The sequence below is a fragment of the Ruditapes philippinarum genome, unplaced genomic scaffold, assembly GCF_026571515.1.
Source record: "Ruditapes philippinarum isolate M1 unplaced genomic scaffold, ASM2657151v2 ctg2531_1_1_1_1, whole genome shotgun sequence".
Taxonomy (NCBI): domain Eukaryota; kingdom Metazoa; phylum Mollusca; class Bivalvia; order Venerida; family Veneridae; genus Ruditapes; species Ruditapes philippinarum.
Genome location: NW_026866987.1, coordinates 110,662 through 128,505, shown reverse-complemented (window position 1 = coordinate 128,505; position 17,844 = coordinate 110,662). Strand labels below are relative to the sequence as shown.

Sequence of the window (17,844 nt, the reverse complement as noted above, 5' to 3'; positions counted from 1 at the left end):
GACTATTATAAAAACAAAGATTTAACGAAATCTCACTACAGACCGATGACTAACATTCAGACAAATCCTGATTGCCTGATTTGAAAGGTCTGTGGGCATGTCATTCAAATTTACTTGCAAAATTGTATATATAAAATTATTGCTGATTTTCTTCTCCAAAAATTGAAATTTATACAACCCTTTTGCATAACCTTTAAAGACAAGCATAACGACATTTGAAATATAAAAGCAAAACCTATGATTATATTTAAGTTCGTACATAGCACAACACAGATATAACGAACGCATTTAAAGGAAATAAAAAGAAATATCATCTTGTGCAACAAACTTTTATTAATTATAAAAAAGAAGCTTTTTTTTCTAAATAAGTTCATATCATTGTCTTTTTATTTAGTTTGATTTAAATACAAACATGCTGACAAATATTGTGTTTATAATTTAATTAGAATGCTAGCAATATAACATTGTTTTTAGCTCAGCTGTCTCAAAGTGACAAGGTGAGCGTTTGTGATTACAATTCGTCTTGTGTCCATCCATTGTCCCTCTGTCATCCGTCCGTTTATTTTTACTTTAAACGACATCTCCTTATAAACCACTAAGCCAAATTCTTCCAAACTTCACAGGAATTTTAAAACAAACATGCTGACAAATATTGTGTTTATTATATAATTAGAATGCTAGCAATATAACATTGTTTTTAGCTCACCTGTCTCAAAGTGACAAGGTGAGCGTTTGTGATCACAATTCGTCTGGTGTCCGTCCATTGTCCCTCTGTCATCCGTCCATTTATTTTTACATTAAACGACATCTCCTTATAAACCACTAAGCCAAATTCATCCAAACTTCACAGGCATTTGGTGGTCACCTTTAAAAATTGTTAAAAAAAAAATTAATTCTATGCAGAAATCTGGTTGCCATGGCAACCAAACGAAAGACTAAAAAAATATTCTTTTAAAAAACCCAAAGAGCTGGAGCTTAGATATTTGGCATGAATTATCTTCTAGTAAGTGTCTACCAAGTTTGTTCAAATAAAAGCCCTGGGTCAAAATTAGCCCCGCCTCAGGGGGTTCGTTGATTTTCATTAAATTTATTTAGTAAAAAATTACAAAAAATTCTTTTAAAAACCCCAAAGAGCTAGTGCTTAGATACCAAGCATGAAACATCTTCTATTAAGTGTCCACCAAGTTTGTTCAAATACAAGCCCTAGGGTCAAAATTGGTCCATCACTGGGGATCAATGATTTTCCTTATATGTATTATAGAAAAAACTTTCCTGTTAAAAATCCAAAGAGCTAGAGCATGAAACATCTTTTAGTGGGTGATCAACCAAGCCCTGGGGTCAAGGGGGTTTATTGATTTTCTTTATATGTATATTGTAGAAACTTAAAAAATCTTTACAGATTTCGACTTTATGTCTGCTTTTGTTTATACTTTACAATATGGGGGGGGGGTCATTGATTTTCCTTAAACGTGTATGTATATAGTAAAAACTGAAATCAAATAGCTAGAGGTTAGATATTAAGCATGAATATCTTCTAGTAGGTGTATACCATGTTTGTTGAAATAAAAACCCTGAGATCAAAATTGGCTCCGCCCAAGGAGTTTTTGATTTTCTTTATATGTGTATTGTAGAAACTTAAAACTCTTTTAAGATAACGATTTTATGTCTGCTTTTGTTAATAATATACAATATTACTTGTTCCTTGTCATGTAGAGTTTCTATTTTCAGGTGAGTGATTTCATGACCATAATGGTCCTCTTGTTTATTATTCAGTTGTGTTTTAACATGAAAGAACTGGAAATAATCTTAGAGATGATGTTCCATTTAATGTACGTCTATGCCAATATATTATGTATAAAATATCAGGCCATTCGTTCACTCCGTAATTTTCCAGAATAATTATTCCATCTGTAAAATATAACCCTAAATTTGCAAACGTTACAGCGCTTTTATAAGTTGTTGTGGTATAAATGAAATATAAATACTTTATAAAATAAAACTCCTTGAATTAAGTATTTCTTCGTGTTTTTGTTGCTTTGTTATTTATTTTCTTCTCGCCATCATTGTAGTATTATAAAAACTGATTCCATAGAACACTTTTACACCGTTCAGGTTACTTTCTTTTGTTGTTTTATTGCTTATTTTCTTCTCACCATTATTGTATTATTAATCTTAATTCCAAACGCCACTTTTACACCGTTCAGGTTTCTCTCTTGACATGTCTTGTTATCTGGAAACCACCACCCGCCACCTGTTTCAGTCGCACACTTCATTGTTGTATCCTGGTCGTATGTTACAAATCGACTTCCAACTTCGAACAAACCTTGTAGTTTTATTATAAATAAAAAATAACTGTGATTAGTAATAAAATATATTATCTAAAGCAATACAAATATAAATTTCCCGTCAATTTTTTAAATAATTTTTACATACATGTATTTAAATAAGGCTACGTTTTCTTTTTTCGATTTCTGAATGATCCCTAAAAACTGTGGTTGTGTGACATATCTTGATTGATTTATTGTAAAGCAACACCTTAATGAACAAATTCCGGTCCATTGAAATACGGTCTATAATAAAAACAACTTTTATTCTGAAATTAAAAAAACCAACAGAATTTGGAAAGAATGCCCAACAAAGTACAATTGCAAATGCTGCAGGCCCGGTTGGATTGAGACTATTCGTGGACGGGACTGGAACGTGCAAGTTACCGTTCATTAACGGTGCTTAAGCAGTATTCAACATTTAACATGAAATGGTAAAATTTTGTATTTTTAAACATTCGCAGATGTTTGCAAAAAATTAATACTTTCTTCTTTTGAATCTTCATCGTTGGAGAATATGTAGTGTTCCCCAAGAAGTTTAAAATTGGTTAGATAGACGCGTCCATCTTCAACAACTCTCGTTTCACTCGGTGCGTCTGTAACTTCTTGTATATATCTAAGACCTACGAAACAAAGCCAACAATTTAAGAAAATGTTATTTTGTAATAACAATAATTGGTTCTTTGCTAATGAGTGAAGTTAAGATACATGTACTTTGAATTATATACGAGGGCTGTTCGAAAAGAATTGCTTATTGTCCTCTATCTCCATCGTCGGATACCCACGGCCGAACCATTAACATTTATCTACCGTGGGATTTTTTGCCGATATTCAGTCGATTAGGGGTGTGTCAAAGGCAGCTATTTCATTGGATGCCTCACGATTTCATGAGGCGATTAAAACCAATCAAAACGCTCGTTCTGTACGACGCTCGGTATTACAAACAATATTGCGACAACCATAGACGACGTGAAAAGTTCAACATCGAAAAATTAAACGATATCAGCAAGAAAGTATAGATAATTTACTTTTACACCGTGATGTTTTTCTTTCTGATTGATATCTGCTTGCAGAAGAACTGATTTGGCGATAGTTTTTGACATTGATTTTAGCAAAACACGTGCAACAGTATTTAACCGTGGGCGCTGCCATTTTGTTTCTCATTGTTTTTTACCTCCGCTGCTGAAGAATATAGATTTGTTAAACGCGATGTCATTGGTAGATATTTTACGCACCTGTTGCTGTATATCGACGCAAATCGATTCATTTTACCCACGGTTGATTGCATGTTATGTGACATGTTTATCAATCGTGGGTATCCGACGATGCTCTATCTCGTGATCCACGTGGGACACGGTAAAAACCAATACATAATTGTATAGGGTAATTCAATACCTACACAACGGTGTATAAATGTACATAATATACTAAGTGAAAGACATACAATTTGCCATTTAAACACACGAAGTCATTGACCACTGTAGTAAAAATGGTTGGTAGAAGCGTCGACAAAAAAGATGAAATCTTTGAAGCAGTTGATGACTGAACTCTCTACTGCTTATGGGCCTTCTTGTTTGTCTTATGACACAGAAAACCGATGGAAAAAGAAATATGAGTATGGTGTCGAGTGCATCAAAAATGCACCAAAAATCAGGTAGGCCTAAATCTGCATCTATGGTGAAGGAGTCGCAATAAAAGTGCAGGTGAAAAAGGGCAAAACTGTCACTCGGAAGTACTACAAAGACGTAGTACTGAAGAAACTGAAAAAGTTCTATAAGAAACGACGCCCTGTTACTGGTTTTAAGCATATCCGTCTTCTACATGACAATGCCCCCGCTCATACCTCCGCAATAATTTCGGCGTTTTTGAAAAAAGAAAAAGCAACTGTTTTGCCTCACCTCCCGTATTCTCCAGACCTTGCCCCAGGTGATTTCTTTTTGTTTCCGAAATTGAAATCCTTCCTTGCTGGGCGGAAATACAAGTCCCGACAGGCACTTGGATCTGCCATTCACCAGTACCTTATTACTGTACCCAAATCAGCGTACCGTGACGCCTCTAAGAAGTGGATACATCGGCTGAAACTTTGCATTTCTAGCCACGGGGAGTACTTCGAGGGCATAAAATGAACACTTTTGAGCTAACTAGAAATTTCAAGTCTCCAGATAGGAATAAGCAATACATTTCGAACATCCCTCGTACTGTTACATATTATATTAAGTTATCTTTATTGAAAATATTAATAAAACACTATCGAAATTTTACACCTTTGTTGTAATTTTACCATTTTAGAACAAGTATCTTAAAAGCACATGTTTTAGAAATGACAAAAATGAATTTATAACAATTAAATAATGGTTTTAGAGCATGTTGTGTGCTTATAACATGAAAAAAGTAAGGCAGAATTTGAAATAAGTCTATATTAAAGTAGCAAAATGTTAGTACTAACTAAATAGTACTTTGACTTCCATAGATAAACAAAAAACAGCATAAGGGAAATAAAGCATTTCTTTGGTATAATGGGCTTTTTAAATTAACTAAGCAAAATTCACATAAACTTTAATAAGTTAATGTTTTCAGTAAGGAGTATTTCTGTAAACAACTAGAGTAGTTTTTGACAATTTAAGTCCCAATACCTAACCAGAATTCATCTCTTACATCGCCGAACCCATCTTCATACGCCGAAAAGCTTTCATTGAAAGATGTGCTTCCGTTAATTCGCCTTTGGATTACCTTAAATATCAAAAGGACAATAAAAAATGAGACATGATGTTTCAATATTCTCGGCATATGTTATTACATAAGACGATGCTAAGAGCCTTGAATGATCTGCCATTTGGAGATAATTTGAAGTAATTCCTAGTTTGGATAAATGCATGCTTCAAACAAGCCGTCGCCAAATACCATACATTAATATTTTAGCTCAACAGAACCGAAGGTTCAGGGTGAGGTACAAGTATCAAAGGGGGATACTCAGGCGTCCGTCGTCCGTCGTCATGCGCCAACAATCATCTTCTTCTCTGAAACTACTGGCAGGGGCGAATTTTTATTTATTTAACTTTGCCCCGCGCCCCAGATTGTTAGCGTGTTTTCGCTCCGACCCCGCCATGTTATCTTGATAATTCTCGACATTTTGCCGTCGGGGTCGCGGGGCGAAACACGAATAGCACAAATCTGCCACCATAGTTCTGCGATTATGGTTTATGCAGGTTTATGTGCATATGTAACAGTTATAGTATATGAAACGAATTTTTTTAAACAAATGAGATTTGCAATATAATAAGTTTATACGGTTTCAATGCTGATGGTTTTGAAATACTCTATGTTTTAAAGATGATATTTAGTTCCACGTGACAAATCCCACCCATCACTCTCTCAGCGTATATGGTCATAATCAAATTGTCATAACATTTTTGAAAAAAAAATACATACCGTCCAACCACCACCACCAGTTGTCATGTCACAGTACACATCGATTATTTCCAAACTTAGTAGTCTTATTTCATATACACCAGTGTCTACATTTTTGTTGTTTTTCAAAGCGTGTAGAAAAGCATCTTTGCAATCAACATTGAAATCTGAAAATGAAGGATGAGTGTTACTTTAAAAATACTAAACAAAGATCCATCAAGAGCAGCTGTGAAAACAAACAACTTATTTTCAGACTCAGACTCGGTCATAATGAGTCTGGTCATAAGAGTTATAACCACATCCTAAACATTAGTATATTACAAAGATATCTTGGCCAAAATAAATGACAACACTGTTAAAATATCAAGACGTAAAGAAGACTTGATTGGTCAACGTTTACACAACAAAAGTAAAAATCATCAATGAAAATATATTATAATTAAAATTGTATTTTAATAATGTTTGGAATTGACATGATCAAAATATTTACGAACCCCTTCGAGTATACTGTAATAAATTTGGATCATTTGGCAAAGGATGAAAACTCATTGCCTCACATCCAATACACAGAACATCTTCCGGTTGATACACACTTGTCAGGCATTTATTGTGTAGGAAACATATTTTGCTGCAAGCCATCTCATCAGGAACGTCGTTTCGGATAAACAGATATTCGGATGAAGAACATGTGATTCCATAAGATTCATCTTCAAGACGAAATTTTGTCCAATGTATGTTTGTTGTCAATGTAACATTTAGTAAAGTCACAAATGTCCATATGCACAACAAAATGACAGTCATGTTTGTTTCTTTCATGTTCAACAATTTGTAATAGTATGCAAGATTTACAAGTATACAATGTCAACAAAATTTTGATCCTGTTGAAAGAAAAAATCTATAAAATTTTAATATTATTACTGTTTTTATGTTATTCTTGAAATGGTTATAGAAAACCAATATATTGCTTTATTTAAATCAGTCACCAGGTAAGATAATTAATATTATTTTGGAATCATGTTGACAAACATTATTGATACTTAGACTTGAAATAGTTCGAAAATGTTACGAAAGGAAATGGATATGAATTATTTATTTTGTCTTATTAGATTTCACCAATAGTTCTCCTGTTCTCAGAACAGGACTAATTGAATATGGAAAATCTATTTTTATTTTAACGATTTTATCAGTTAAAAAAAACAAAAAAACACTTTCTTAATGTAATGTATCCAGGATATTTGTTTGATAAGATTGAATATGATTTTTGTAAAAAAAAATGTTAAAGAGAACAAGAAGATGCAGCAGCTAACTCCACTTTAATAATAATCTGTTTAATCATAAAGCGCAAACCAAAGCTATATCACTCACAGTGTAAATGATAAATTGTGAGTGATATTGAATTTATTTTGTGTTTTTGTAAGCATAAAAAAATATAAGTATATTGGTTTGAATGATAAGGGTATTAATAATAAAAATGTGGATTTGATCTGAGATGTTTACATTGTAACGTAATTAAAAAAATCCCCAAATAGTGTGCTTTTTTGTGTGTTTTTTTTATAAATATTTTCAAAATTCACGACAGATTACTAAAGCAACACTATTTTGTTGATTGTTATAATTAAAATGCTGGAAAACACCGTTAAAAGCATAACGCTAGATGTTTACTTCTCGGATGCGCAATTTGTCAAGGCATTAATGGAACTCCAACGAGTTCAAGAAGACTTTAAAACATTTTTTAAGAATTACATAGATCAAAGAATTCTGGAAACAAAGTGATCCCTCGGAAGCATTAATCACAACAAAATTACAAGAGAATTGCAGACTCGGGTTGATTGAGTCTGTACATGAGAGATAATGAACAAGTGCAACACCCCTCACGCCCCCTAGCACCGGCTTGAGCGGTACTCAATTCTCAACACTTAAATGTGCTGGCATTAATGATCCCGAAGGACCAGGAAACATAACAACACTGAAGTGAAGTACGGGGCAACTTTTTACAGCTGACACACGGCACTTGACACCTGCTGTTGTGAAGCATAAAATTCTGGAAACAAAGTGATCACTCGGAAGCATTAATCACAACAAAATTACAAGAGAATTGCAGACTCGGTTTGATTGAGTCTGTACATGAGAGATAATGAACAAGTGCAACACCCCTCACGCCCCCTAGCATCGGCTTGAGCGGAACTCAATTCTCAACACTTAAAAGTGCTGGCATCAATGATCCCGAAGGACCAGAAAATGACTGAAGTGTTGAAGTGTGAACTCGGGCTCATAAAATAGAAGGATATGCAAAGATTATTAATAAACATACTAAGAATAAATTGAAAGTCTTATTTTCGTGTTATTCTTTGCATGATGTTAGCAAAGAGCATTGCAGCCATTTTCATTTTTGGGCCATGTTTCATTGTTGAATTAATCAGAAAATTGGTATTTAAGTAATAATGGAACCTTATCTCGAAATATTTTTCAGTCCAGTTATGTCCAAAATACTCTGTTGAGTTGCTGTAAAATTCAAACGATAATTTTGTATACTGCAGGTAGCAGCAAAAGTAGCTTTAATCACTTATAAGGCTTTTTGTGCAATTAAAATGCAAGCCAACATAAACTCCGGTGAGGCTATATCTATGGAACGCCTGGACTGTCTTATGTTAAGAATGAATGATATACCTGGTTAAATGTCTTTCTGTTGAGTCCGAGATACAAAATGCTTGGTGGAAATCCTAATGTGCTCAGTTATTGAAGTGCTATGTTGTGTGCTGACTGTATTTTATTCAGTCAAGTCAATGTATTGTCGGGTGCATAAGTCGTTATGTTCAGTTCTTAAAACAAACAGGCATGTGGTAACACAATTATGTTGAGTTAAAATGATATGTTGTAGGGTGTTATGTTCGGTTATAATAATATGCTGTTTGGTGCTCTTCTCATCATGTTCAACCATGAAAATAAACAGTTGAGTGGTACTATCATTTTGTTTTGCTGAGGCAGTGTATTATTGGGTGATACTTTTATTATTTTCAGTTGCAATGACATGCTGTTGGGTGCTTTATTCCTTCTGTTCAGTCGTAAAATAGAACTGTTAAATGGCACTATCATTATCTTGTGTGCTGATTATATCTTCTTCAGTCAAGTCAATGTGGTGTTCGGTGCAAAGCTCGTTATATTCAGTGGTTTTTTGGTACTATCATTATGTTCAGTTCAGATGATATACTGTTCGGCGCAGAGGTCATTATGTTCAATAGTGAACACAAACTGTTGTGTGATACCACCATTATGTTGGGTTCATTCGGATATTTTCGGGCAACAAGATGGGAGATGTCACGTCGAGGCTAATGACCACTAAATTGCCAAAACAATTTTCTTCCCTGTAAATATCATCGGGGGCTTAATAACGTTATTTTCATAAATTCGACTTTTAAATACCCTATGGGTATTTATTTAGGTAATTCATGACTATATTATACTGTTACAGTCATAATGGGTACAATATATAAAACTTAAAATATGGGTAGCCTGTTAAAGTCACACATGACCACCGTAAATAAAACTTAAAATTTATCTGTTTGGTAACCTGTAAGAGTCACAAATGGATACAGCAAACAAGATTTAAAATATAAAATATCATATTCAAGTAAGGGAACCCTATTTGAGTCACACATGGCCACAGTATATGGAGCATATAAGTAAGGGTAGCCTATTAAAGTCACATATGGCCACAGCATATGCAACTTAAAATATATGTGTTGGTAACCCATTTGAGTCACACATAACCACAATAAATGGAACATAATATTTAAGTAAGGGAAACCTATTTGAGTCACACATGGCCACAGTATATGGAACATTAAATATAAGTAAGGGTAGCGCAATAAAGTCACACATACCCACATTATGAAGAACATTCTATATAAGTAAGGGAAACCTAATTGAGTCACACTAGGCCAAAATATATGGAACATTATGTTTAAGTAAGGGAAATCTATTTGAGTCACACATGACTACAGTATATGGAACATTATATATAAGTAAGGGTAGCCTAATAAAATTAGACTCAAATACATTTCCCTGACTTAAACATTATGTCTAATATATTGTGGCCATGTGTGACTCAATTAGGTTTCACTTACTTATATAGAATTTTCTTTATACTTTGGCCATGTTTGACTTTATTAGGCTACCCTTACTTATATATAATGTTCCATTTACTGTGGTCATGTGTGTCTCAAATGGGGTTTCCATACTTATATTTAACGTTCCATATACTGTGGCCATGTGTGACTCAAATAGGTTTGCCTTACTTGTATATTATGTTTCATATTTTAAATTCGTTTGATGTGTCCACTTGTGAGTCTAAAAAGTTACCAACACATATATTTTAAGTTTTATTTAAGGTGGTCATGTGTGACTTGAACAGGCCACCCTTACCCATATTTTAAGTTTTATATACTGTGCCCATTATGACTGTAACAGTATATTATAGTCATAAATTAACTTGATAAAATACCCATTGGGTATTAAATTTGCCATACGATCTGTCCAATTTATGGAAATAACGTTTTAAAGCTCCCGATGGTATTTACGGGGAAGAAAATTGTTTTGGCAATTTTGTGGTTATAAATCTCGACGTGACCTATGGAAATTAGTTGCTCCCGCCCGCCATCTTGTTTGACGCGAAGATATCCGAATGAACCCAACATAATTGTATGACCACTCAGCGCATTGTCAAATGACTTGCGCACCGAACAGTATATCATCTGAACTGAATATAATGACGGTATCACACAACAGTTTGTGTTCACTACTGAACATAATGACTTCTGCACCGAACAGTATATCATCTGAACTGTACATAATAACCTCTGCACCGAACAGTACATCATCTGAACTGAACATAATGACTTCTGCACCGAACAGTATATCATCTGAACTGAACATAATGATGGTATCACACAACAGTTTGTGTTCACTACTGAACATAATGACCTCTGCACCGAACAGTATATCATCTGAACTTAACATAATGACCTCTGCACCGAACAGTATATCATCTGAACTTAACATAATGACCTCTGCACCGAACAGTATATCAACTGAACTGAACATAATGACCTCTGCACCGAACTGTATATCATCTGAACTTAACATAATGACCTCTGCACCGAACAGTATATCAATGAACTGAACATAATGATAGTATCACACAACAGTTTGCGTTCACCACTGAACATAATGACCTCTGCACCAAACAGTATATCATCTGAACAGAACATAATGACGGTATCACACAACAGTTTGTGTTCACTACTGAACATAATGACCTCTGCACCGAACAGTATATCATCTGAACTGAACATAATAACGGTATCACACAACATTTTGTGTTCACTACTGAACATAATGACCTCTGCACCGAACAGTATATCATCTGAACTGAACATAATGACGGTATCACACAACAGTTTGTGTTCACTACTGAACATAATGACCTCTGCACCGAACAGTATATCATCTGAACTGAACATAATGATAGTATCACACAACAGTTTGTGTTCACTACTGAACATAATGACCTCTGCACCGAACAGTATATCATCTGAACTGAACATAATAACGGTATCACACAACATTTTGTGTTCACTACTGAACATAATGACCTCTGCACCGAACAGTATATCATCTGAACTGAACATAATGATAGTATCACACAACAGTTTGTGTTCACTACTGAACATAATGACCTCTGCACCGAACAGTACATCATCTGAACTGAACATAATGATAGTACTATTCAACAGTTCTATTTCACGACTGAACAGTCTGAATAAAGCACCCAACAGCATGTCATTGCAACTGAAAATAATAAAAGTATCACCCAATAATACACTGCCTCAGCCAAACGAAATGATAGTACCACTCAACGGTTTATTTTCATGGTTGAACATGATGAGAAGAGCTATTTTAACCGAACATAATAACTGTCACACCCTACAACATATCTTTTTAACTCAACATAATTGTGTTACCACATGCCTGTTTGTTTTAAGAACTGAACAGAACGACTAATGCAACCGACAATTCATTGACATGACTGAATAAAATGTAATCAGCACACAACATTACACTTCAATAACTGAGCGCATTTGGATTTCCATCCAGTATATTGGGATTTTGACCCAGCATATTGTAGCTCGGACCCAACAGAATGACATTTAACCATGTATATCAGTCATTCTACACATAAGACAGTCCAGGCGTTCCATATATATCGCTCACATTATTACCGTTTATGTTAGCTTAAATTAACGGATGTAATCATTTTTGTTCCGCTTAAAACAAAACTGTTTAAATGAAGCAAACTTAAGTTTGCTTTCATAATAAATATGTCATGCTGAACTATAAAGAGATTTTATTTAAAAAAAATGAAAACCAACAAGTATTAACTTTTTGATTCAGGTTCAATTAAAATTAACTATTCAGCTTCTTGTTTCAAGATTTTTCTACATTAAATATCTGGTTGCGGGAGTCAAGGATTTACGACCGCATAACATTTACAATTTTCTTCCCAAATTAGATTTGCTGACATTTGATTCAAATTGACAGCATCAGATAGAAAATAAAACATGAAAGAACTTAACATTTTTGGTTTCATGACCGTTATGCCAAACTTAAGCTAGTTAATTGCATGTCCCGGTGAAGGAAACTACTTAGTGAGAGTATATTTTAGTGCAAATGCCGCCGACAAACAAGAAAACATTGGCATTTTAATAAAAAGTTTTCTAGAAACAGCTTTATCTGTCGCAAACCTTGCGAATGTTTTGCAAGTTAAACATTTTTTGATTCTTTACATATTTTTGTAATTTCATAACCTTTTATAGCAAAGTTAAATTGAACTATTTTGTATTAAAGTATGCTCATGACTTTGTTTAAGTAATAAGAAAACTCCTTAAAATGTATTATTTCATTGTAAACTCCTTTCTATTTTTCTCGCCGCATGATTTATATACTTTTCTTGATTATTTTCCCGCCTTTTATTAGTATATAAGCATAGATGATTGAGCATACAAGACAGAAATTCTTTAGGTTCTAAGTGTATAAGGTTTTCTTGAAACTATTTTTGGATTAAAATTAAAGTGATATATTATGGATATTTAAAATTATTTAGTTTCTGTGGTTATATTTAAAGATAAAAAAGAGTTTCATATGAGTATAATTAAACTTGATGTCTGTTAATAAATCATGAAAATTATGTATCATATTAAACTGTAAAACGTTTATTGTGTTTAGTTTTATTTTCATTTATCACTAAGTAATTGTTATTACAAATAGTTATAACAAATATCTAGTACATGTAGTAAAAAAGCTTAATAAAAAAGGTGAAATAAATTCAAACACTGTTTCAATGTGGCATAAAAATTTCAGTCTAGGAAACTTTATTTGAAGGAAAAAAAAAGTCTACCACATTATCGATTGTTTGAGGAGATATATCCATTTTGGAACCATAGAGGATAAAAATGTAACACAATTTAGACCATATCTTTATTGCATTAAATTGTACATGTATATTTCTTTAAAATAAATATTAAATTTGGATAGTACTTCTTGAAGATTGTATTATTTCTTTTTCAATAATAATTTTAAACAGTATGGAACTGCTCTGTTCTGTGATATGATTCTTAAAGTTGCACGACAATCGAAATACTTATCAACACGTAACAATAAAAATGATCGATCCAAAGCAACTAAAACAATTATATATGAAATGACATTACCAGAAGGAATAATCACGTAATCAAAGCTTTAAATAATATTACGTAAAAACACAGCATTACTACCCAAGTCCTATTCCATACTTAGAAAATATATCACGTACTAACCAGTAAGTCACGTCTTTAAAACAGATTTAAAGTTACCTGGGTACTTTAAACATTTCAAAATGAGTAAGAAAATAATGCTTTATAAAATGAGAAGTAACAACCTACAACCAATCAAAAGACTCGTTACAAATTTAAATATAATAGGGTTGTTATATCTACATGTATATGAAAGACAACAAATATCTAGACTATCAAATTCAACTTATCCTACGGAAACGTATCTATTTGAGATCAAATGTTGCTTTCTCAAAGGAATTGTAAGGACGGAAACGAAACCAATTAGTATGTAATTATTTAGTATTAAGTATTAATGAAAGTAATGAGAAGCGGAAACCTTTAACAGTTTTATTTTTCTAGCTCAGGATCAATGAAACAATGTAAACATTTTTCCTTACCTTAAATTTGTATGGTCGATTTTTTTCGTGAGTTTCTGGTCGAATCACAAACGGAAAATAAAATCATCTCTTGAAAACTACGACGGCATAAAACATGTCATTGTATAGAGAAATTAAGCCTTGTATTTCTCTGAAAATATTACGAAAGTTTGTTTATTTTATAGAAAACGAGTACCACTTTCTTTAAGTATGCCCAAATTATACTAACTTAAGAAAAACCTACTTCCATCCATATTTTTGCCATTGACCTACTAAGCAAATATTATCTCACTTATGAATTTAGACTCTGTTAAAAGTATTATGAATGTCAGCAAATTTATATACACAGCTTTCCAAGTTATGCAATAATTCTTCTTTATTCCAAAACGAATTTCAGTATCATAACCAAATGTTTTCTGCTTTGTTTTCGTTTTATCTTTTGTAAGTATTTTAAGTTAATATAAACACAATGAAATGGATCTCCAACCCGTCCATATTTGAATTGTTTTACAAAAATGTATTCAATGAACACAAAACTTGCTCGTAACAAGAGATAAATATTCTTTGTTACATGTTTTACTATAGAAATAACACAACAGGTAAATGATAATAATGATGAGAAATATTGTCAAGGAAACACTTAAAAATCAATTATGTTCACTTTGTTAAAAAACAAAAACATTTAAGATTATCCTGTATAAAATCATTTGTATATAATTCTCTGTTAATAATATACTTGCCCTTATATGTTTGTATTATATATTGAAATGGCTATAAATGTTGTAACATTTAATGCTGAATAAATGCTATGTTATGTAATGTTATGTTTATTTTGATGGGTATTTAATCAAGCCTATGGATATTCCTTTTTTCTTTCTTCTTTTTTTCTGAAGAGTTTTAGTTTGATAATATTTGATAGTTTTGCAACTTATTCACAACAAGAAGAAGTTTTGCAACTTATTCACAACAAGAAGAAGTAAACAAGCATTTCTATAATATTCTACTGAGATTTTAATTTTGATTGCAATCCAATATTACACATTGATATAAGATGAACAAATACCAAAACCATTTTATTTACCTAAGCATGTTCAGAGGTAGAACAATATATATTATATAGGAACTTTGCCGGGACTAGGCGATGGTTTCGAGCAAAGAGAGGTATTCGAGTGATCCGAGTTCGAGCGAACGAAGTTAAACTGTAACCCATTAGACAAGGCTCATTTCTGATGCATTACAAATCCAACGTCAATCTTGACAGCCGATTAAAATCTCTAATTTAGATTAGATACAAAATTGCGTTCCTCATATCTAACAGAAATTGCATGTTTGATAGCATCAAGTTGAGTACTGTTAAGTTTCAGCTGTTAAGGTTTATTAAAAATTGAATGTTTCAGATAGCATAACAAATGACAGTTATAATCGCCGTTCCTGGACGGCGATATATACAATTAACAAGATTTGAACAGTTCTACCTGTCCAACGCCTGCCTTCAACCAATCAAAGTGAATAATTCAATATCACATGATAACAAAATGGACGTCAAAAACTTCAACGAGGGATGCTTAAAAGGACTCGCCCACTCGTTCAACTAAAAGTACCATTATCAATGTACGAACTCAGTACCAGTCTTTAGTCTGTTGCAGGATAAACACAGCGAATTGCAATATTTTTTGCTACATGGCTTTTCCGATAAGAGAATGTAGTCTAAATAAGAGTATATTCTGTTTTCTTTCCAAAAATGGCACTTAACGAAAAACACTCCATAAATGTTTTTTTTTCGGGCGAGTTTAATACTATGAGTGTTTTTATTGCATCATACCTATAATATAGCAGGTCAGTTATAGTCCGATACAGAAAAAAAATCGGAAATCAGTCGTCGGAGTTAAGAACATAAATTCCATTAATAGAAGGTCCACTGACATCATTTTTAATATGTATTTTTTACGCAAGAAACAGATGCACTGATTAAGTAGCGCATGTAGTCTTATTGTACTACGCCTTTAGTTATTGCGATATTTTTCCTTGATTTCCTTGATTCTTGACAATTTTTAAACTTTGCTACTTACAAATCAACCGTAGCGTATCCCAACAAGTTCGAATTGAACCGTCCTGATACGTACTGATCCGAATGAAAACCCTACCTAGGCCGATTTCCACGGTTTGATACGGAGAACTACGTATTTGTACAGTTACCCTACGTATAAGCTACGGTTTTAATACGGATTTACGGCATTGTAACTGAAAACCACGATTGTAATACGTTGTACTACGGAGAGGAAGGGATAAGCACGGTCTTATACGGTTTATTGCGATGCAGTACGAAACGGTACTGAATGGTACGGCCCACCACTATTATCATATACCTTTTCAAGGCTATAAATACTACCTTTTTGTTAAAAACAGACCTATTTGCGTATTCATTTATTAGAAGCTTAGCCATGTTTATTAATAAATCTTTTAAAAAAAGAGAAGACTTTCTGTCAGAGTTTTGATTTTCCAGTGGGTTTATCATGTTCTCTCATTGCAGGTTTTTTTAGCATGAAGGCTTCTCGCCCAAATGTATTTCTTACATTTTTTCCGATGGAGACGTACTGTAAATGTTGTTTACGGGCCTATGAGTGTTTTTATTGCATCATACCTATAATATAGCAGGTCAGTTATAGTCCGATACAGAAAAAAAAATCGGAAAGCAGTCGTCGGAGTAAAGAACATAAATTCCATTAATAGAAGGTCCACTGACACCATTTTTAATATGATTTTTTTTTTTACGCAAGAAACAGATGCACTGATTAAGTAGCGCATGTAGTCTTATTGTACTAAACGCCTTTAGTTATTGCGATATTTTTCCTTGATTTTCCTTGATTCTTCACAAATTTCTAAACTTTGCTACTTAAAATCAAACCGTAGCGTATCCCAACAAGTTCGAATTGAACCGTCCTGATACGTACTGATCCGAATGAAAACCCTACCTAGGCCGATTTCCACGGTTTGATACGGAGAACTTACGTATTTGTACAGTTACCCTACGTATAAGCTACGGTTTTAATACGGATTTACGGCATTGTAACTGAAAACCACGATTGTAATACGTTGTTGTACTACGGAGAGGAAGGATTAGCACGGTCTTATACGGTTTATTGCGAATGCAGTACGAAACGGTACTGAATGGTACGGCCCACCACTATTATCATATTACCTTTTCAAGGCTATAAATACTACCTTTTTGTTAAAAACAGACATATTTGCGTATTCATTTATTAAAAACTTAGCCATGTTTATTAATAAATCTTTTAAAAAAAGAGAAGACTTTCTGTCAGAGTTTTGATTTTCCAGTGGGTTTATCATGTTCTCTCATTGCAGGTTTTTTTAGCATGAAGGCTTAAATGTATTTCTTACATTTTATGGAGACGTACTGTAAATGTTGTTTGCTTAGGATGACGTCATTACGCTGCTTACGGATTGGCGCCGTTTTGTCAAACTATTTATTAACTGATGTGCATCTAATATGTGGCGTTAGTGTATGTGAGATATTATTTCGGTATTGTATGAAAAGAAAACATTATACGAACTGAAAATATAAATAAAAATGTTTTTTATTGTTGCTTTAAAATGCTTTGTAAACTATAGAATCGAGGGTGAAAACATAGCAGCGCATATACAAGTAGTCCCTAACCGGTGTTTATTGGCAGTTTAACACCAGTTTTTTTTCCTTCTTTGTCTATAGTGACAAAATCACGTGAGTGTTAGAATAGATATTATACATTATAAGCAAAGTTCGGTTGTGTTGTAAGAATCAGATATTATTAAATAACAGTTGATATTGTAAGCCTATTTAGAGGAATCAATGTGTTTTTTATATCAATA

The 17,844-nt window shown here is 33.2% G+C and overlaps 1 protein-coding gene across 1 annotated transcript; it reads right to left on the bottom strand.

The window, feature by feature from the left end:
• Positions 1-1,498: 1,498 nt before the first annotated feature.
• LOC132734418 (angiopoietin-related protein 4-like) lies at positions 1,499-14,401 on the bottom strand. The gene is made up of 6 exons (XM_060721157.1): positions 13,999-14,401; positions 6,227-6,610; positions 5,754-5,899; positions 4,958-5,054; positions 2,810-2,947; positions 1,499-2,323 (listed from the first exon to the last, which is right to left on the bottom strand). Exons 2-6 carry the CDS (start codon positions 6,546-6,548, stop codon positions 2,139-2,141), a joined length of 888 nt encoding a protein of 295 aa, XP_060577140.1. The 5' UTR covers positions 6,549-6,610; positions 13,999-14,401; the 3' UTR covers positions 1,499-2,138.
• Between the last annotated feature and the right edge of the window lie 3,443 nt (positions 14,402-17,844).

What these genes read in the sequence shown, in the direction of transcription:
- LOC132734418 (XM_060721157.1), bottom strand. Translation starts at nt 6,548, where the DNA reads ATGAAAGAAACAAACATGACTGTCATTTTGTTGTGCATATGGACATTT. An exon ending in ATTACAGTATACTCGAAGGG is followed by an intron (nt 5,900 to 6,226) that starts GTTCGTAAATAT and finishes CTTCATTTTCAG; the next exon opens with ATTTCAATGTTGATTGCAAA. An exon ending in CTGGTGGTGGTGGTTGGACG is followed by an intron (nt 5,055 to 5,753) that starts GTATGTATTTTT and finishes TTGATATTTAAG; the next exon opens with GTAATCCAAAGGCGAATTAA.